This window comes from Sinocyclocheilus anshuiensis, unplaced genomic scaffold (assembly GCF_001515605.1).
Source record: "Sinocyclocheilus anshuiensis isolate Anshui unplaced genomic scaffold, SAMN03320099.WGS_v1.1 scaffold111, whole genome shotgun sequence".
NCBI lineage: Eukaryota > Metazoa > Chordata > Actinopteri > Cypriniformes > Cyprinidae > Sinocyclocheilus > Sinocyclocheilus anshuiensis.
In genome coordinates this window covers 135043-155194 of record NW_015552549.1, presented here as the reverse complement: position 1 = coordinate 155194, position 20152 = coordinate 135043, and the positions used below count along the sequence as shown (strand labels likewise).

Genomic DNA, 20152 nt, shown 5'->3' with positions numbered 1-20152 from the left:
TAACAGTGTTCATTTACATGCTGAAATCAAAATCTTGTCCAGTGAACACAGCATTTAAGAATATATTATAAACTACTATAAAGACCGCAAAAGAATGTGCATAAACTGTGTAATTAGAACAAACTGTTTGTTATTTTCATTTTTGGAAGAAAGTGCTTCATTTCAGATGTTAAAACACTAGCTTTTTGGCATCAACATCAGCACTGACAACATACTATCCTAAGGGCAGTCATATGCTGCAGTGACAGATGTATTGCCAAGTGTGTCTTTCTGTATTGAGTTGATTCTATTTTATTTTATTAAAATGAACGTTTTTAATGAACTGAATACGTTTTTAAACTCTCAAGTTCTGTTTGGCCCTCTGTTGGTACCATATAGTCCATTCAGTTTCTTACTGATGAGTGATGACTGCTCGAGCCGGTTGAATGATGTTGCCGGTGATTTGAAGGGTTTCGGTTGGTGAACACAAGGCGGAGTTCACAGCTCGTCTTAGCGGTTCCTTTATGAATTAATCATGCTAATCAGTGGAGCAGTAGAGAGACCACTGGACCTGAACCCGAATGACCAATCAATACGGGCGGTCCGACACACACCCAGTTTGTGCCAGATTTTCAACAGTCTTACTTGAGAACATAAAAGCCTGTGAATATAAATCGGGATCATGTCAGTGTGCTAAATCACTGTGGTTCAGTGCTGAGTGACTAGCTGCGCACCTTGCAGTGTTGTAATACACCTGTTCTACTCCCGGAAGTGGTGACGAGATTTTTCCACGCGCAAGAGCTGACGCCAGGTAAGGAATTTGTGAGAAAAATCTTGTGGAGCTTGAATGGTTAATCTGTGACTATAATAGTTACACCTCATCCTTTGCGAACGGAACAAAGATACTTAGTCTTGATAGAAGCAAGTTCCCTCAGACGCATCTTGTTTGGGAAGATTGTATTTCTCGCAGTGTTTTTGATCGGTGAATCTGTTGTTTCAGGTATGTCTCGCGGTACGGGAATAGTTCCAGATGAATCCATGTTTAATGAATTCAAAAGACAATGCTTGTCCACGGAGAATTGGCTCAGTAAATATGATAAAAATGACATGGAGGTCTGGGTCGAGGTGGCCCCTTTATCAGCTTCTACAAACAACAAAGGGAACTTCTCCAAAGTGCACAAAATCAAGGTAAGATGTTTGCCTGCATCTAACTGTTTATGATTTCGTGTGCTTTATAAAAATGTTATAACTTTTGTTAGGAACATTAATATTACTACATCATAACATGTTTAATGGGTCAATGGTTATACATGATTTAATAGTAGTTATGAAAATGTGTGGGTGTGTGGTTATATATCATTTATTTGTATGTTTGTTTATTCGTTTTGAATATATTTTCTATGGACCCCCACAATATCTTTACATTTCCCCTCTATTTAATTTACATGACCAGTCCTGTGTGTACTGCTGCCATAACAACACTAACGCAAATGCGCATTGTTTCCAATGCAGTGTAGAATGAACATAAAGGATGTATCGGCTGCCACCATGTTTGATGTGCTTCATGACGGCATGTACCGGAAGACATGGGACCCTACAATGCTTGAGAGTTTTGACATCGCTCGTCTGGCTCCTAATGCTGATGTGGGCTACTATTCATGTGAGTCATGTAACCTTTTAAATTTGTATCCGTTATTGAGATTTATTTCTTATCTTACGGTCATTCTAGTTGATCTTTTGGGATTTTGTTAGTCTCAGTGGTAGTCACCGAACACTGTTAGTAACATGTTGAAAAGACTTCAGCACAGTGGTTTATTGCAGTGCAGTAAAGAACTGAAGAAAAGCCTCCTGGGACCATGTTTTTGTGTGTATTTATAGTCAACATTATTGTCAGTCTGGTTCCTCTTTTAATGTTGTGGCTGTTTATGGTCCTACAGGTCATAAAATGAAAAAAAAAATATATATATATTTTTTTATTCTTTATTCACAGGGCTCTGCCCGAACCCATTGAAGAACAGAGATGTGGTGACCCTGCGCTCATGGCAGGCATCTGAAAATGAGTATGTGATCATTAACTTCTCAGTGAAACATCCGGTACGTATTTTATTTACTTACGCCTTCTGTTATCATACGTTTTGTGTTACGTACATTGATTCATAGAGCTAGTGAAATATCAGAGTTACTTAAAGGTAAAATGTCATCTGCTCCACTAGTGGTGCCAAAACAATTGCAAAAATAATGACTGTTTTTGAACAAGTTTGCATCCATCCAAACTCAAATCAGTCTTTTTACCCCATCACATATTTTAGTAATCATCATAAATTATATATAATTTTAAAGCTTAAAACCTCAAAATTCACCCTGTGAAAACTATTTTGAAATCGGACATTGCTTTACCATGGAAATGGTACTTTAAATCTTTTGGCGGTCTCCTCCCCCTTAGCAGGCGGGGTCAAATGTCATATTACAAAATGTATTACGGTCTTTTAGAATGAAAACTTTTTATAATCTTGACAAAATACATATCGTTGGAAAGGTCTGAGTCTATATTCTGATATAAGTAAAATTGACAGAGAAATGTAGATATTTGTGACAGAAAAATGCATAAAAAAAATTCAGTGGAGTTTGGGTGTAACCCTACATAATTTTTTTTTTTATATCAACTTCAAATTTGGAACATAACTTATTTAGACATAAAGATTTAATTTTATAGCAATTTTAGAGTAAAACCTGTTATGAACATTTTTTATTTTATATAAAATAAAAAAATAGTACAGTGCATTTTCTTTAAAGTAAATTTAAACGTCTATAATGTTTTTATACTTTCATATTTTGAAATAATTCCACTTCTGCAATAATTTGGCGATTTGTCTTCTTTAAAAAGAGTCCAACCGTAGGTCTGTATTCAGAAGCGTTCATGAATTATAACAATTTAAGTTTGCATAGTGCACTTTCACGTCTATGTTCAGAAATGGGGTGGGGGGGTTGACAGTAAAAGGGTTAATACATGCATTTAAAAATATATTTTAATAAAGTCTTGCTATCATTTTAGAAATTTCCCCCACGGAAGGATCTGGTAAGAGCCGTTTCCTTTCTGACAGGTTACCTGATCAGACCAACAGGGCCCAACAGCTGCATTTTCACGTACCTCTCACAAGCTGATCCCAGAGGTATGAACAGATTCCCTGCTTGGTTTGAAATGTTCACCCATCATTTATTTACATTGTAAGACTTTAATTTGTTGCTGTTTTGAATGATTTTTTAATCTTTTAGGGTCTCTTCCAAAGTGGGTTGTCAGCAAAGCATCTCAGGTCCTGGCTCCAAAAGTAAGTAAACATATTTCGTCTCTTACTATTGTTTCTGTAGATGTACTCTTTGAGGATGCGAGTGTTTTTCTATGTAGGACTGTGTTTAAGGCTTGTGAAGTCACAATTGTTACCATGGAAACCTACTGGAAGATCTTGTACTGAAGACGCTCACGCAGCACTTACTGTGCCAAAGTGAAACTTGTTTATCTTGTTCTGTCTGTAGGCTGCATGACTACATTCAGTCATTCTTTTTATTTACAAAAGAGAGTGTCGCTTAGGCTCCTATTAAATACAAATCTCTTTTCTTTATTAATCATTCATGGTAATCACTGACACAGCAAGCAGTGGCATTTTACACTTGTTAACGCTTCTAATAATTCTTCAGCCCTCATTGAGTGTTCAGATTGTTATCCAAAGATAACTATGATGTAGATGTTCTTCTAATTAAGAACAGGAACTCAGTAGGACATTGCATTGTGGCTTTTTTTTTTTTTTTGTCCGTTTCATAGTCTTGTGAATTATTACTGCATGTGGTAGGGCTGTTTGCAGTGTTCCCAGACAGTATCTCTGTCCAAAGGGCACTGATAACGTGGACTGTATGTCACGCTTGGTGTTTATAAACTGTTATTGAACACTGTGGTGTTTGTCTTTCCATTGACCATTCAGGAAAACACCTTTCTGTCGGGAGAGAGAGAAGCCGCAGCGTGTGAACGCGCCGCCATCTTGAGTGTTTTAAAGTTAAAGGTCACTATATAGTAAAAAAACAAACAAACAAAAAAAGATAATTACTTAGAATTATTTTATATGATTTATGTAATTATTATATGATTTAAATTATTATTAATCCGTTACACACAAGCAATTTTAGAAAATGAATATTAATATATACAGATCATATGTAATATAAATAAATAAGCTGTAGAATCAATAGATAATGCTTTAAAAATGACTACATGTGACTTTACATGTTCGAGTCTCTATCACTATATAATATCAACTATATAAATTAACTTCACAAGTTCCACTTGTGACTGCACTGATAGAGCGAGATCATTTATTTTATTTGTTCTCTTTTCATGGACAAGTACTTTCTTCAATGTACAGTAAATGCGTTTAAATTCCTCATATTCTTCAATCTCTTAACCTTTAGCAAAAGAGAGTTGAATCTCGCTGGCTCTCTCGTGAGAAGTAAATCACACTTGCTCTGTGTTGCAAGGCATGTGATTGGTTATTCGCCACTGATGTCAAACATTCATGCGCACGCGCTCCACAAACTCCGGATCAAAGCCTGAGTTGACAAAGAAAGCTGATGATCAGCATCATGGTACCAACAAAGCTGGATTGGAGTGGTTTGGTTTTGTCAACTCGAAACTAATGCTGTAACTCTGAATTTGTTCAACTACCATCATGGTACAGGCCCCAAGTGTTAAGATGTTATTCATAAGTGTATATATACACTTTCATTCAAAAATGTTTTTGAAAAACGTCTCTCATGCTTACCAAGGTTGCACTTATTTGATCAAAAATACAGTAAAAAAGTAATACAGTGAAATGTTATTATAATTTAAATAAACTGTTTTCTGTTTTCATGGAATATATTTTAAAATGTAATTTATTCCTCTAATTGCAAAGCTGAATTTTCATCATCATTACTCCAGTCTTACTCCAGTCTTTAGTGTCAAATTTGCTGCTCAAGAATTATTTAATATTATTATTATCAGTGTTGAAAATGTGCTGCATAATATTTCTGTGGAAATCTTGATGCATTCTTTATCAGGATTTTTTAATAGAAAGTTCAATAGAAAAGCATTTATTTGAAATACAATTGTATTTATTTTATTTGTGGATTAAGTGGATTGTTGTCTAGTAATACTGTTGTATTAAAACAAAACGTAAAAAAAGACTCATTAACTTTAGTTCAGAAGTCAGACTTTATAGGCAGTATTTCGCACTGTGATACATTGTGCTGCCAAAAATTCTGAAGACCCAGACAGAAACCAGAAACACTGTTTATTTATAGCTAGGCTTGAAAAAAAAGACTTGCTGCAATTTGAGTCACTGCACAGCTTGAAAATGAAGTAAAACTGGATTCCATTTCATTGTCTGGGTTACACGAGAATGAAAAAAACAAAGTTCAGTGCCGCTTCCGCTGATACTAGTACCACTCCCTCATTCTCTTGTGTCATTCCACAGGTCTTAAGAAGCGTCCATAAAGCCGGTCAGAACTACCCTGCGTGGAAAGCAGCAAATTCTCCAGATCATAAGCCGTGGCTGTACCCCATACAGAGTGAACTGCCCATGATGGATCCAGCAGAGCTGTCCATCCAGCGTGGAGACTCGCTGGAGAACGTGGATGAGAGCTTGACCAAGGATGCTCAAGAGAATGAGGACAGTAGCTAAAATGGTTCAAAAAAAGGTTGACATAAATGGACAGTCTTTAACTCTGGTCTGTGTGACAGGGTCAGTCCAGTTACCTCTCACCCCACTTATAGCTCGCTGATGCCAACATTCCTTCTTCACGCTCACAGAGTAAGTGTTTACAATCACTGGTGCACAGATCTGCACATTCCATTATCCATGTCTTGAGTTGCTTAGGGCATCGCATGTGCGATAGTGGTGCTTACTTGAACAAAAAAATATTATGCAGTTCTGCATCTTAATTTAATACCCTTTTGAAGGTGGATCTTTTTTGCTTCTTTAATTTATTACTAAATGATTTTGATAAAGCTACGCCTACAAGCTGTTGTTTATTTATTTATAATAAGCATGGTTAAACGTTTAATCCTTGTTTTAAGTCTCCATGGTAGGGGAGAGGTTCCTCTCAATTTCATCCTTTTGTGTTTGTGTATTTATGTCTGTGTGCCTTTTCAAAGAAGTGTGTCTGTATTGGCGTGTATGAAAATGATTGACACCAAGCAACCATAGGAGAAAACCTGTGTTAAAGGCCCTGTAATACGACCAAAGCAGTCCAAGACACAATGTGGTATTACCTCGAGATTTATTACTTGAAGTGGTATTAGTTCATTTGCCTGTAACAGGCAGAAGAAATCGGAAGGCAGAGGAATGTTATAATAGCGCTTTTCTGTACTTCTGTTGTGTGCCCTTGAACATGAAAGAAAATGACGTTAGCAATAACATGATAACAGTGGATCAAAGTTACCCATATTTTTTGATGTTTTTCTTTCTGAGGAAGGATGGATATGTAAATTTGTGTGTTTGATAACTTGAATTGTATGTATATGAAGTCCTAACTCACTGAAGGGTAATATGGTTTTATACTTTAAACATTTTAAATAAATTATGTTGAAAATGCCTTTGAAAACTTTTTTTTTTCTCCTAATAAGAATGTTGCATCTTTTAGTGTGTTTATTAATGGCACTGCACAATACTAGTTTACACGATCATGGCATAATACCTGGTATTTGCATATAAACAGCCATCTGTTCCACTGAGCTCCAATAACACAGCAGAAGCTACATTTGAATTTTGTGTAATGAAATGTGATTCGACGAATTAGCTCAATGTTAAAGGAATAGTTCACCCAAAAATGAAAAATTTGCTGAAAATGTACCCTCTGCCCATCCAAGATGTAGATGTGTTTGTTTCCTCATCAGAACAGATTTGGAGAAATTTAGCATTACATCACTTGCTCACCAATGGATCCTCTGCAGTGAATGGGTGCCGCCAGAATGAGAGTCCAAACAGCTGATAAAAACATTATAATAATCCATGAGTAACCAACACTACTCCAGTCCATCTATTAACATCTTGTTAAGTGAAAAGCTGTGTGTTTGTAAGAAACAAATCCAGCATGAAGACATTTTTGGAATTTGATGTGAGAGGACAACAGAGGATGGGCTTTTTGACTGGAGGAAGTGCTATTAAGGTTAATGGATGTATTTGGGCTAGAAGCAACGGTTTGAAGTTTAAACGTTTTAATAATGGATTTGTTTCTTATAAACAGGCAGCTCACTTTACAAGACAATAATTGAGTCGTGTGGATTATTGTGATGTTTTTAATCAGCTTTGAACTCTCATTCTGATGGCACCCACTGAACTGAATTGAATACTTTATTGTCATTGTACAATGTTTTTACAACAAAATTCAGAGTTCACTGCAGGGGATCCATTGGTGAGCAAGCTAACTTAACCAAATCTATTCTGATGAAGAAACAAACTCATCAACATCTTGGATGGCTTGAGGGTGAGTAGTGTGTGTGAACTATTCCTTTAATAATAACACTTAGTTTATATAGTACCTCTACTTAAAACAGTATATTAACAAAGCCACTCTACCTAACATCATAAATGTAACAATGTAACAAGATCTGAATATAATATTCCCTTCTGGCATTTCCCCCTCCCCACTTTATGAGACTTTTCATCATACAGATTTACTTTTAAAAATGAGCACAAAAAGTACTTTGCATGAGCATATTGATTTAATGACAATTAATTAGTCAGTAGCAATGTGTTTGTCAGCAGGGCATCAATCACTAAACAACTGCTTTGCTTTGGAATACAAAATTGAAATGCAATCACAAAAAAAGACCTAGTTAATACAATAATATATGATATATTAAACATAAAATCAGCTTCATTTAACAAATGCCTCTAAGTGAAGATATCAATAGCAGATCATAATTTACTCATATTGTAACCGTCTATAGTAATTTCATTCAATAAATAACATATCTGCCATGTTTTCTTTTTATATGCATGACATACACTATATTGCCAAAAGTTTTGGGACGTCTGCCTTTACATGCACTTGAACTTTAATGACATCCCATTCTTAATCCGTAGGGTTTAATATGGAGTTGGCCCACCTTTTGCAGCTATAACAGCTTCAACTCTTCTGGGAAGGCTTTCCACAAGGTTTAGGAACGTGTTTATGGGAATTTTCGACCACTCTTCTATAAGTGCATTTATGAGGTCAGGCACTGATGTTGGACGAGAAGGCCTGGCTCGCAGTCTCCGCTCTAATTCATCCCAAAGGTGTTCTATCGGGTTCAGGTCAGGACTCTGTGCAGGCCAGTCAAGTTCCTCCACACCAAACTCGCTCATCCATGTCTTTATAGAGTTTCACTGGAACTAAGGGGCCAAGCCCAACTCCTGAAAAACAACCCCACACCATAATCCCCCCTCCACCAAACATTACACCTGGCACAACGCAGTCAGGCAAGTACCGTTCTCCTGGTAACCGCCAAACCCAGACTCGTCCATCAGATTGCCAGACAGAGAAGTGCGATTTGTCACTCCAGAGAACTCGTCTCCACTGCTCTAGAGTCCAGTGGCGGCGTGCTTTACACCACTGCATCCGACACTTTGCATTGCACTTGGTGATGTAGGTTTGGATGCAGCTGCTCGGCCATGGAAACCCATTCCATGAAGCTCTCTACGCACTGTTCTTGAGCTAATCTGAAGGCCACACGAAATTTGGAGGTCTGTAGCTATTGACTCTATGCGCCTCAGCATGCGCTGACCCCGCTCTGTGATTTTACGTGGCCTACCACTTCGTGGCTGAGTTGCTGTTGTTCCCAATTGCTTCCACTTTGTTATAATACCACTAACAGCTGACCGTGGAATATTTAGTAGTGAGGAAATTTCACTTTCACTGAAGAACACCTGAATTCAATGATTTGGAGGGGTGACCCAATACTTTTGGCAATATAGTGTATCTCATAGAATATGCTTATTTTCCCAGAGGAAAGGAAATGATGAGAAAACAGAGAAGAGGGGAAAGTATCTGAAAATTTCACCAGCTGCATTCAAAACTGGCACAAATCAAAACCACCACTATGGGTGAAGAAGCTGTGAATCATCAGGCATGTCATGAAGTGTTTGAAGATGATTTCTTTGAGCAGTCTCTTAGTCAGAGAAAATAGTTAGTGGGAGGAAGATGATACAGGGCAGCTGAAGGTTTCGCTGGTACACCAACGCCTCATCAGCTGCGTCACTGCACCGGTTCAGTCATGAAGGTCAGCTCTGCCACCTAGTGTACAGTCCTCTCCTTCTGCCGCTGGTAGTCTAGAAAAACAGATGCACAACACATTTATGTCAGGTACTCCAACTGAATAAATTAACTGAAATGCTCACTACTGCCACATTTGGTTTGCTAAATTGGGGTTTAAAAAACACTTAACATTCAGTAATATTATCAGATTATTAGATACTATTGGATGAGAACAATACTTGAAATGAGCTGGATTACACCATTGTCTTCAGTAGAGCTACTTTACAGCTGAATTGAATTTGTTTACAACATCAACAGTTATTGAATTGATTTGAATTCATATTGAACCGACTTGTGCTAAATAATGACAATAACTGTTAATAGCTGCTTATAGTGGAATTTTCATAATTGATGTTTCAGTTAAGTTCAATAACTGTAAATATCAACACTGAATACTTGAACACTACTGACACTTGTCATTTCAGAGATGCTTTACAGCAGAAATTAAATTTGTCTCATATTTGAAGTTCCCTGTTTATTACTGCAAGGCTGGTTTGAAACAATCTGTATTGCATAAAACACTTTATAAATAAAGGTGACTTGACTACAGTATCTGAAATAATCAACTATAGACCTAGAATAGAAAGAAATACACAACTTGACTAGAATATTATAAAATATATCACAATATAAAGGAATTCACTACATATTGAAACCATCATGTCGGATTTTTTTTTTTTATCTCAAGGGAAGGATGAAAATAATACGCACTGTAAGGGAAGTATCGGACCTTCATCAAAATCTCTCTTGCAGTCTTTAAAATCTCCACAGCCTAGGAGAGAAATCAAGATCACACCAATACTATTTAGAAGACGAGACATCCAGCATGTTTCTGCCTTTCGGACTGACATACCAGATCTTACCTTTGAATGCTCAATGTCTTGAAAGTCCACGTCATTGACAGAAAGCACCTGATCACCCTCTTGCAGTCCTGCCCTATGGGCATCTGAATCTGGCACCACCTGTCAAAACATTTTGAGCAAGGCCAAGATGATGAAGTCAATTCTTTAGCCGAAAGATAAAGAAGGTTTTAATCGGCAAAACTGACCTTTGAAATAAATATACCAAGCTGTGAGGCCTTTCCTCCACGGATATTGAAGCCCAGTTGTGCACCTGGGGGCTTTTGTAACACTATAGTGCGAGGTAGGAACTGAGTGAGCTCATTGTTGTAGTCAGGGTGATGTATCCTCTGATTATAAGAAAGAAAGATGTAAATTAGGTCAATGTGATCACAAAAGATGAGTTGGAAAAATAGCGTTCAATAACAGCCACCTCTTGTGGAGGGATCCATGCAGGAGGGCTCTCATAGGAAGGAAGAAACACTACTGGCAGTTGATAATCATCGTACGGAATCTTTTGGTCCATGTTTTTCGAGCTAGAATTGAGGGTGCGAGAAAAACGGTGAAATTATGATCCTCAATCATCCTTGATATATTTTAAGTGTAAGGTTTCTTTTTTTATTTTTAAATACTAAATTATTTACAAAACTGTGAATATACTTACAGCTAAAGCATGAAATGACCAAAGATTTATAATGAATTGGGTGTAGATGCACACTCTACGGTTCTCATTGTACAGTGAGTACAGCAGGCTAGCTTGCTAACACTCAACAGTAAACACAAGATGCGCTGCACAATGAGCCGAAGCCATACAAATTATCAAAACGCTGCGCGAATAAACTGACGTTACAAATATGCTCATACTAAAATGAAAGACAGGCAATATATACAGCTGCTTTTGCGCGACAGTTTTGTTTTTGTCCGTCAACTCACCAAGAGCTCCTCGAGCGAACCATTAGCCCCGCCCTTCTACAGATCATGTGACCAGCACTTTTTTTTTCTTTTTCTTTCTTTATCCTCAACAATAACTATGGAGAGTTAAAGAAAATATTGGGACAGTTTCACGCATTTTTTCCCCCAAATACCTTTCAAACTCTGTAAATGTGGCCTCTCGGTCACTTTTCTGACAAGTCCCCTTTCCGTTGCTCAATTTCAAGAGCATCCTATCATGATTTGTTTTTAGTTTCTGGGGGTCGGCTATGTTTCTTTCCATTTAATAAAAAAAGACTTGAAGGATGTGTTCAGTAGCGTTTTGTAGGCAAGACGTTCAGGTATGTGCCTAATCAGGCTTTCAAATATTAACCTACTCCGAAAAAAGCAAAAAAAAAAGAGTAAAAACAGAAACAGAAACAGTAGCAAAAACAGAAGCAGTGGCTTATCAGCTTAGCGGTTTATCAGCTTATACTGTAAATGTACAGTAGAAACGAGAAATAATTAACTAGGTTAAGTGACACTGGCAATCACCTAATATTTCAACTGAAAATAAACACTTGTTCTTTTTGTCCTTACTCTACCTCTGCTTGGAAAGACTTGAATGTCACATTTTGATAAAACAATACATTAAGAAATATACAATATCTTGGTATAGCCTACTTTGAAGGTCCATGCTTATTAGAAAACGAAAAATCCAAAATCTAAATCTTCACACTTTATAAATATAACATTTACATTACATTTTGTTTGCATTACTGGCCTCAAGAGCAATAGGCTATGGAAACTCTTTCAGTAACTTTATCTGTAATTTAGTATAAACTATATTACATTTTCTTTTATTTCATTCGAATCAATTTATTTAAATTTCATTTTTTGTCGTTTTTTCCCTCGTTACTTCTGATTTTGTATTTGCCCCTTAGGCTATACATGTGTATGTAGGCTATACATTCCTATAATTTTTTTATGCAGATGTAAATAAAGAGGGAAAAAGGCAAGCACGTATGGGCAGAGATCTTATTATATAAATCATATTATATTAATTTTCTATAAATGGTAAATTATTATATGTTTTATTAGCCCCATGTAGGCTATATTATTATTACATTAAAACATTGGTAAGATTATACCAGAGGCTCTTTTTTTCCTTTAACTACAAACTTAAACCAGGTGCTCTTTTTTATTATTAACCAGAACAAAATATACAACAGTATACAGAATTGTAGGCTACATAAAATTTCAGGACACTGGAGTGTACAAAGCATTGGTTCATTAATCAAAAACTGTAAGTCTTCTTTGCTTTTTTATTAACAATACTCTCCAAACTGGTGCAGTAGTCCTCCTAAAGATAATGAATGAAATTTGGCTTTGATCCTGATTCCTGGCCATTTCTTCTATGTATGTGAAATTTTCCCCAAATAATAAAAAGTTGTAAGAGACAAGTAACGTTATTATTATTACTTTCATTGGAATAATGTATACACATATCAAAATTGTTTAACTTGAAAATAATATTTGTTTTCATTCGAATGAAATTTCCCATATCCACCAAAAAATCTGATCAGATCAGAAAATCAGAAACAGATGGACAATAGACTCCTTTTCCATTGAACAAAAATCACAGGAATAATCAATATCCAAATTAAATCTCTCTAACACACTTTTAGCTGGATATATACACCATGTAAAATTTTAAATGTAACCTTTTACTTTATTATTTAAACGTTTACAAATACGCAAATATACCAGGTGCTCTGGTTTGACGTGATGACGGTGCACTTTGCTTTCACAGCTGTTTGTGTAAGCAAGATATAATGCATTTACAGTCGCTGTATTATATTATTGGAGAGTATGTATGTGTCAGGCATCTCTTGCTTTTAACAAATTGAAATGGTTACACTTTTATGGTTCCCAATCATCCGAAAACTCTTTGTTTGCATCTCTCTGAGTGCCCTCTGCTGAACACGTGTGGAGCTGCATTGGTGCTGGTCCATGCATACAAAACTGCAAGGAATGAGAAGCTCGCTCATTCATTGTTAACGCCTCGTTGATACTCAGTCCACGGGATTTAAGTCTCAGCATGAGTTCGAGGTCACAGACTGCCGAGAAGTGCTGGAGTTTGAGAATCTGACTGGGACTTCAATATCAAATGTTACTTTTTAAGCAAGGTAAGGTGCCAACTGAAAAATCAGTTCGCTGTCTCGGGCTAGATCTGTTCTGATCTAATATTACTGAAAGGCGTGCGAGCTGAATATCGTCCGGTGTACGTGTCATTACAGGTGCTAATAGCATCCTGATGATTTAGGTAAGCCATGCTACCACTAACAATGCACATTTTTACAAAAACAAAAGTTCTGAATTTTTGCAAATCACGGATTATCATGAGGTTTAAGGGAAAACCGTTTATGTTAAATGTTTACGTGGATTTAGAAATGATTTCAAAAATTAGAAGTTATAGGCTGTTGCAGATCTGCTGAGAAATGTGTCTCTGTGAGGTCGTTGTTTTAAACTAAATCGAACCTTAACAATATTTTAGTACCCTCGGGTTAAAAAATTACACAAAAATGTCCCATGGTGTCACTGAACTGCAGATCAAGATCTGAGGTTGCATGGGAATTAGCTGGGTTGAAATCTCTCGCAGTCAACATGATGATACTTAAATGCTTTCATAAAGAAAGTGACATCAGAAAGATGAGGCAGTTCATGTGTTTTTTAAAATATTGTATGTTCTATGAAAATGCATGGGCAAATACTTTTGTATCACAGTCTATAGTTTAAGTTTAATGAAGAAAGTGAAATTCAGAGGTTCCATGAAAATTATCTTCAACTGGTTACTTTTACTTCACAAGAAGTCACATGCACTGTGCTCTACAACATGTGCATTGACTTGGCCGTTTGATTTATGTGTGGTTTTACATACAGTTTTGCATAGTCTGCTTTTATTTTCCTTTCTTAACCATATTTATGTTTTTCCAAATTAACATTTCTTGAAATAAAAACATTCCTATGCTTATTCTGAAATGCTTCAATAAAAGTGGTACCTACATGTGTGATGAGTTAAATAGCCTATTACAGTTTTCAAAAGTGTGATGTTTGTTTTTGCGGCACTTTTCATCAAAGTTTTGCTTTCTAATAGTATGAACACATACATATAAGCCTGATGATGGAGTGGATTTACTGAAGTTGTAATGCTATTGATGTGCTTCTGTGTTTTACTAAGTTCACAATGTTTGTGAAAATAATGCATTTCTTTTTTGACCCTATTTAAAATGGGGGTATAGATTCTTTTGGAAGTCTGCACAGGGGTAAAAATATTGTGTCTTCAGGCTGCCAACTTAAATGTAAAATGTTTTTCCTTTCTTGTGCTTCTATTGCAAAATATTTTAATAGAAAGATCACAATTTGTTCTTGAAAAGAAGCCTTTCCAGATATTATTTTCTCAACAAAATTATCTAATTACATTAGAAAAACAAATGTTATTTACAGTTTGTAGCACTCATATCTGTTGACCCTGTAGAACATAATTTATTTGTAATGATATGGCTCAGTTTTTGAGATCAGAAAAATAGCTTCTTCTGCAAAATCTGGGTGCCAGCTCCTCTGTAACTCTCTTTGTTTGGCTTACCAGTCCTACATGTTTCAAATATATTTTAATAATTTTTATAAAGCATTTATAAATGTATTTTATTGGTCCCTAATCAATGAACATACACCCAAGAGAAAATTCATGAAATGTTGCTATAGGTGTTTTAGAAAGTAAGAAATGTTTTTGCACGACCCTTTAAATAATAATAATAATTTCTAGAGATCAATTCATACGGAAAGAAAAGACCCCTTAAAAACAAATCCAAACTCGGGCTATAAACATGACAAAGGAGCAGTTGGTGTGATGTTGAGAAAATGTCATCCTTTATAAAAACCGTCCTGCATTAGACTAATTAGTGTCGTACAACCTGTTGAATTAGGACGATGGCTTAAGGCCAGCAGGCCATTTATTCATAAATATGAGCTGCAGTTGACAAAGTACTTGTTGTCTGACCTGAAACGGTGAGTTAAGTGACTGTTACTGAGTTAAGTAAAAGTGCTGCCATACCTGTCTGCAGAGCCAGAACATCCACTTGACAGGTTTCCTTTCTTCTTTGTCAAGTCTGAAGAACGCATTTCGCCTCGGGTTTTTGTGAAGCGTGTCACCGTTAACAAAAAAATGCTGTTCTTTAAAAGAAACTACACAGCAATGATTACCATGTGTGATGGTACTTTCAAATTTCAAGTAGACTGTCATGCTTTTAGATAGGTGTGTATCCTTCATGCTGGAATATATGGTTTATTATCTAAACTTTTTATCAATGACTCAGTTCTGACAGTTCCCAAGTACTTGCATTGGGGATGTTTAGTTATGGCTGACATAACATCACCTTCCACCGCCAGCACAGGCTTTTTGATAATGTAACTTTTACACACTAGTGGTGTTTACCTGGCTGACAGACAGTATAACACATTGAAGAGTGAATATCTTGAGCTTTAAAATGAACATTTTATACTTTTATATTTCTGAATTTATGATAATTGCATTGATCGGTTTGCTGAGTGAAGATTTGTTAAATCAAGATCTGGTGACAAGAAGTGTTATTGTCAGCTTTCCTTTTACAAAACAAAGAAATTTTACAAATTTGGCCATTATTGAGGCTTTGTAGACATTTGAGAAGCACTAATGGACATATTGTGTCTCTTATGCTTAGCAAAGCTGCATTTATTTGATCCAAAAGACCTTTTTCTCCTTCGGCTGCTCTCGTTAGGGGTTGCCACTGCAGAATTATCCACACAAATGTAACTAATTTCTAATTTAATATATTTTAAAATGTTATTTATTCCTGTGTCCAGCATTGAACCTGGAAAACTTAAAAAAAAAATAAAAAAAATAATTAACCTCCACAGGAACAAAGTCTTCATAACATTGCGGATTATATTTCATGTTATGCACAACCTGTCAAAACAGGGGAAAGGCCTTTTTACTTGCTCAGAATAAGCTTTAATATCTCATGTCAGTTGTTCATACAATTTACAGTAAGACACTCAAATTACTGTTCCATAAGGCAACATTTGATTATCGGATGTAGTAAAACAGGTTATATTTTAATACATATTTATCATTTACACAACAGTAGCAGTTAACTTGAGTTGGGAAAGAACATTCTGTCCTTTTATTAGAAATGAGTGATTGATATGAGATCCTTCCCACAGGTTGTCTTGTAGTTTTCTGCTTCAGGGCTTTTGAAAGCATAGACACTCCATAATTAAATGTAACCTTTCCATACCTGTTGTGTCATGTGACTGGAGTCACATCGCCTATATTTTTCTCTCTCTCACCCTAATTCAAGGACTTTTAACTAACTAAACCAGGCATTGTGAGCTCAGTTCTGCTTTGAGCAAAACGAACAGGTTTCCTTGCATAACCACCATCTTGTATTCTCTTCCCTCCTACTAGTTTCAGGTGTGAAGAAGTGAGTCATTCCATATCAAACACCTGCAGTATAAATTAGTTAACCTCACTACGTACCGGACGAGACCCCCATTCATCTGCATACATTCAGCTGGAATCATTTGACGCGGAAAAAACACGATGCTCTCGATCTCCCGATCCTGCCTCAGAGGAATCTACAGCTGTCATTGGAACAGTCAAAATAGAAGACCAAACGTGGGATTTTATTCTTTACACTTTGCATTTTTAATCACATTTTTCCACATTGGAAAATGAAGTTGCACATCAATGATGTACCCGTTATCTCTTAGAATCTGCAGACACAATCAGTTGAGAGAGGCAGACTAGTTTACCATGTCTAATAAATGTAGAAAAGAATCAAAGAAAATTGTTGTAATTGAATGCCTCCTTAATGAACAATTATCATGTAAATGCTCTTTCCTTTTAAGTGAGTACAAAGCTGTGAAGACTGATGATCATGACAGGCAGAAAAGTATGTTAATTAGTAGCCTGAATACAAAAGCAAGGCTCTGAATTCTTTTGATTTGTGTCAGAAACCATTACCGCTGCATTCAGAGATTTCGTAAACCCTGTGTGGGATGGACTCGTAATAATCGTAATAATTATAGTAACCACTCAGATTGGAGATTGGCCTCACTTTTGAATATTCGGATCAGTAGGCGAAACTCAACATGAGAAGGCCATGGCTGTGTGCCAATCCCCCCCCCACACACACACACAATTAACCCATTTGTGGTTAACCTATGACTTTAAATCCTCACACGCACAAAGGTGGAGCAGTGAGGGAAAGTTATGAATACACTTTTTCTTCTTTTTAGTGCTGATGCATTTGTTAGTGTCAGTAAATATGACAAAGAGAAGACCTGACTGAAAAAGAAGAAAGATGTTTGAAGTGTGCATTCTTGCTTTGTTTATATATAGAGGGCTTGCTGCTGGCTCTCCTTTCTGTCTTTTGTGTCCATACTTGCCCTGATTTGGATGTACGTTTGTTTAATTGCCTTCAACGACCACAATGATGTAAACGGGTGAGCACATAAACACAATTAAACGCATGATAATTATATGACCACATTGTAAATCCATTGGCCCAGTTTTTCCAAATTTACATGTAATACCTGGTTGTGTCGTTCTGCCATATTGCTTCATTTTCTTCATGCAGGCATGCCTTCAAAACATTAAAAAAATGGGTGAACTGGTACATGATAGTGATGGTCGTTTCTGCCGTGCTGGCCACATACTGCCTCCTTCTACTGGTAAGAAGAGAGAATGTGATCCAGCTGGTTGTATGGCTGGTAGCATGTAATGGTTGTACCAATGAGTTCATTCTTTTATTTCAGGTATTTGGATTGCTACACTTAGCAGTCAGAGAGCCCTTGGATTTACACTGGCTGCATAAGGTACTCTTTACCCTTTCAACTTGAAATTGCATTGAGACTTTTTAAAATTAATTTATTTTTAAATAATTTTTCAAATGTATTTTTGCTACTACTTAAATGCCTTCTATGTATAGATTATTTTATGTATAGCAGTGGTATGGTATATACAAATTTTTATATTTATATTTTATATTTTTACATTAACATTGTAATCAATATTCTATTTATTAATGCCAAGTATGAATCTACTATGTTTTTAAGCATTTTACATTTATTCCAAAATAATAACTCAAGGCAGTAACAATTTAAGCAATACATTTTATTTGTGAACTCATGTTCAGCTATTCTTTTTAATAGTTAATTTGTTAACTATTAAACAGTCGAACTGTTTTTTGAATTTTTCGGACCATCAGTCATTTACTCAGTAAATATTGGTCACAGTCACGGAGATTAAGAAGAGAGAATGTGATCCAGCTGGTTGTATGGCTGGTAGCATGTAATGGTTGTACCAATGAGTTCATTCTTTTATTTCAGGTATTTGGATTGCTACACTTAGCAGTCAGAGAGCCCTTGGATTTACACTGGCTGCATAAGGTACTCTTTACCCTTTCAACTTGAAATTGCATTGAGACTTTTTAAAATTAATTTATTTTTAAATAATTTTTCAAATGTATTTTTGCTACTACTTAAATGCCTTCTATGTATAGATTATTTTATGTATAGCAGTGGTATGGTATATACAAATTTTTATATTTATATTTTATATTTTTACATTAACATTGTAATCAATATTCTATTTATTAATGCCAAGTATGAATCTACTATGTTTTTAAGCATTTTACATTTATTCCAAAATAATAACTCAAGGCAGTAACAATTTAAGCAATACATTTTATTTGTGAACTCATGTTCAGCTATTCTTTTTAATAGTTAATTTGTTAACTATTAAACAGTCGAACTGTTTTTTGAATTTTTCGGATCATCAGTCATCAAAGCTCAGTAAATATTGGTCACAGTCACGGAGATTTACTGTAAATGTCACCAACCTGATTTCTCACTAAAAACTCACACAGATCATGTTTTCAGGCCATTTAAGTCATATTTTGACGTAACAAAGTGGTTATATCGAAGTGTGTGAGTTGTTTACTTACACACGGGAGGCGGGACTTATCGCATGAACAATCACAGCCGATCATAACCAGTCATATCCAATCATATCGCGATGGAGGCATTGCCTCCTCTCACATGACTTTCCCAAAACTCAACGCACGCTTTAGTAGGTCTGTTAAAACTCAATGGGCTCAGGGGAGGCGAGAGAGACCTGCTGTTGGACAATGTTTCTTTGGAAAAACGAGTGATTTATACACTTTTTAATGTTATATTTTGTAATATTGTCATTGTTTCATTTTTGTACTATGAATTTTGTTCTCATCCAATATTTTGAGGAGGCATGCCTCCCTTGCCTCCTTGGAGGAAACGCCCCTGTCCCAGACACAGGCTGTCTATCTTAAAGTCAATTATGAAAATATAATTAAAGCAATCATTTTAAAACTATGAAAACCCAAAAAGAGTGAATCAAGTTTTAATATTTTCATATAAAATTTTTAATTTTTTTAACACAAGTATGGCTGTTCCACAACTCATTTTCACCACAGTGAAAATAATTTTGTCCATAATAAATTTATTTGAAAAGTTACTTGTTAAGCTTAATGTTATGTAAATGTATGCATTAGGATACATAAAAAGCTGACTATAAAATTAGCTTTAAAAAGACCTCAGTGCTCATAGTTGAGGAAACAGTCTCATATTGGGTAACTTTAAAACTTTGGTAACAATTTATATCATTTTTAGTCATGGTGCATAAAGGAAGAAAGTTCACAGCTTGTTAATGAATGATCTCGGTATGTTAATAATTCTCTGTTCTCTGTTCAGGTGTTTCTGTTTTTGGGTCTGCTCACTGTTACTTTAGGCACAGCTGGATTTTGTAAAGAATGGATAGAGGAGTGGCAAGCTGTCTATATGTCATTTCAGGTAAAAAGCCGAAACCAGCCTTCAACCATTTATCATTTCAGTATTGGCACATTGTCTGTCTTTTATGTCTTTGCAGCTGGTTCTCATTGTATTTCCTGTTAGCTTATCTAGTCTAAATGGCAGTGTGATATTTTACACCAATAGCAAGCATATCCCTCAGCTTAATGTTTTAT

General features: G+C 35.9%; 3 protein-coding genes across 4 annotated transcripts; 2 read left to right on the top strand and 1 right to left on the bottom strand.

The window, feature by feature from the left end:
• Positions 1–557: 557 nt before the first annotated feature.
• Positions 558–6599, top strand: LOC107664324 (PCTP-like protein). The gene is made up of 7 exons (XM_016454849.1): positions 558–790; positions 980–1167; positions 1492–1639; positions 1970–2073; positions 3032–3149; positions 3253–3305; positions 5481–6599. The coding sequence occupies exons 2-7, from the start codon at positions 982–984 to the stop codon at positions 5685–5687; spliced, it is 816 nt and encodes a 271-aa protein (XP_016310335.1). The 5' UTR covers positions 558–790; positions 980–981; the 3' UTR covers positions 5688–6599.
• A 1934-nt stretch (positions 6600–8533) lies between these two features.
• LOC107664363 (PDZ domain-containing protein 11) lies at positions 8534–11135 on the bottom strand. Of its 2 annotated transcripts, none has more exons than XM_016454909.1 (6): positions 11076–11135; positions 10576–10678; positions 10352–10492; positions 10167–10265; positions 10015–10075; positions 8534–9317 (listed from the first exon to the last, which is right to left on the bottom strand). In XM_016454909.1, exons 1-6 carry the CDS (start codon positions 11120–11122, stop codon positions 9283–9285), a joined length of 486 nt encoding a protein of 161 aa, XP_016310395.1. In that variant the 5' UTR covers positions 11123–11135; the 3' UTR covers positions 8534–9282. The 2 variants fall into 2 exon arrangements, with proteins under 2 accessions (XP_016310395.1, XP_016310396.1); XM_016454910.1 differs by lacking the exon at positions 11076–11135 and adding an exon at positions 10807–11039.
• Positions 11136–13032: 1897 nt separating this feature from the next.
• LOC107664310 (glycerophosphoinositol inositolphosphodiesterase GDPD2-like) lies at positions 13033–20090 on the top strand. The gene is made up of 7 exons (XM_016454838.1): positions 13033–13240; positions 16558–16767; positions 17494–17597; positions 17732–17825; positions 17910–17969; positions 19881–19979; positions 20082–20090. The coding sequence occupies exons 2-7, from the start codon at positions 16693–16695 to the stop codon at positions 20088–20090; spliced, it is 441 nt and encodes a 146-aa protein (XP_016310324.1). The 5' UTR covers positions 13033–13240; positions 16558–16692.
• Positions 20091–20152: the final 62 nt, after the last annotated feature.

Excerpts from the sequence above, each read along its gene's own strand:
- LOC107664324 (XM_016454849.1), top strand. The coding sequence starts at position 982 with ATGTCTCGCGGTACGGGAATAGTTCCAGATGAATCCATGTTTAATGAA. Across the intron at positions 1,168-1,491 it reads CCAAAGTGCACAAAATCAAG|TGTAGAATGAACATAAAGGA; the intron begins GTAAGATGTTTG and ends TTTCCAATGCAG. Across the intron at positions 3,150-3,252 it reads CTCACAAGCTGATCCCAGAG|GGTCTCTTCCAAAGTGGGTT; the intron begins GTATGAACAGAT and ends TTAATCTTTTAG.
- LOC107664363 (XM_016454909.1), bottom strand. The coding sequence starts at position 11,122 with ATGATCTGTAGAAGGGCGGGGCTAATGGTTCGCTCGAGGAGCTCTTG. Across the intron at positions 10,493-10,575 it reads CATGGATCCCTCCACAAGAG|AGGATACATCACCCTGACTA; the intron begins GTGGCTGTTATT and ends TCTTATAATCAG. Across the intron at positions 9,318-10,014 it reads GGTCCGATACTTCCCTTACA|ACTACCAGCGGCAGAAGGAG; the intron begins GTGCGTATTATT and ends CTGTTTTTCTAG.
- LOC107664310 (XM_016454838.1), top strand. The coding sequence starts at position 16,693 with ATGCTCTCGATCTCCCGATCCTGCCTCAGAGGAATCTACAGCTGTCAT. Across the intron at positions 16,768-17,493 it reads GTCAAAATAGAAGACCAAAC|AGGGCTTGCTGCTGGCTCTC; the intron begins GTGGGATTTTAT and ends GTTTATATATAG. Across the intron at positions 17,826-17,909 it reads CATACTGCCTCCTTCTACTG|GTATTTGGATTGCTACACTT; the intron begins GTAAGAAGAGAG and ends CTTTTATTTCAG.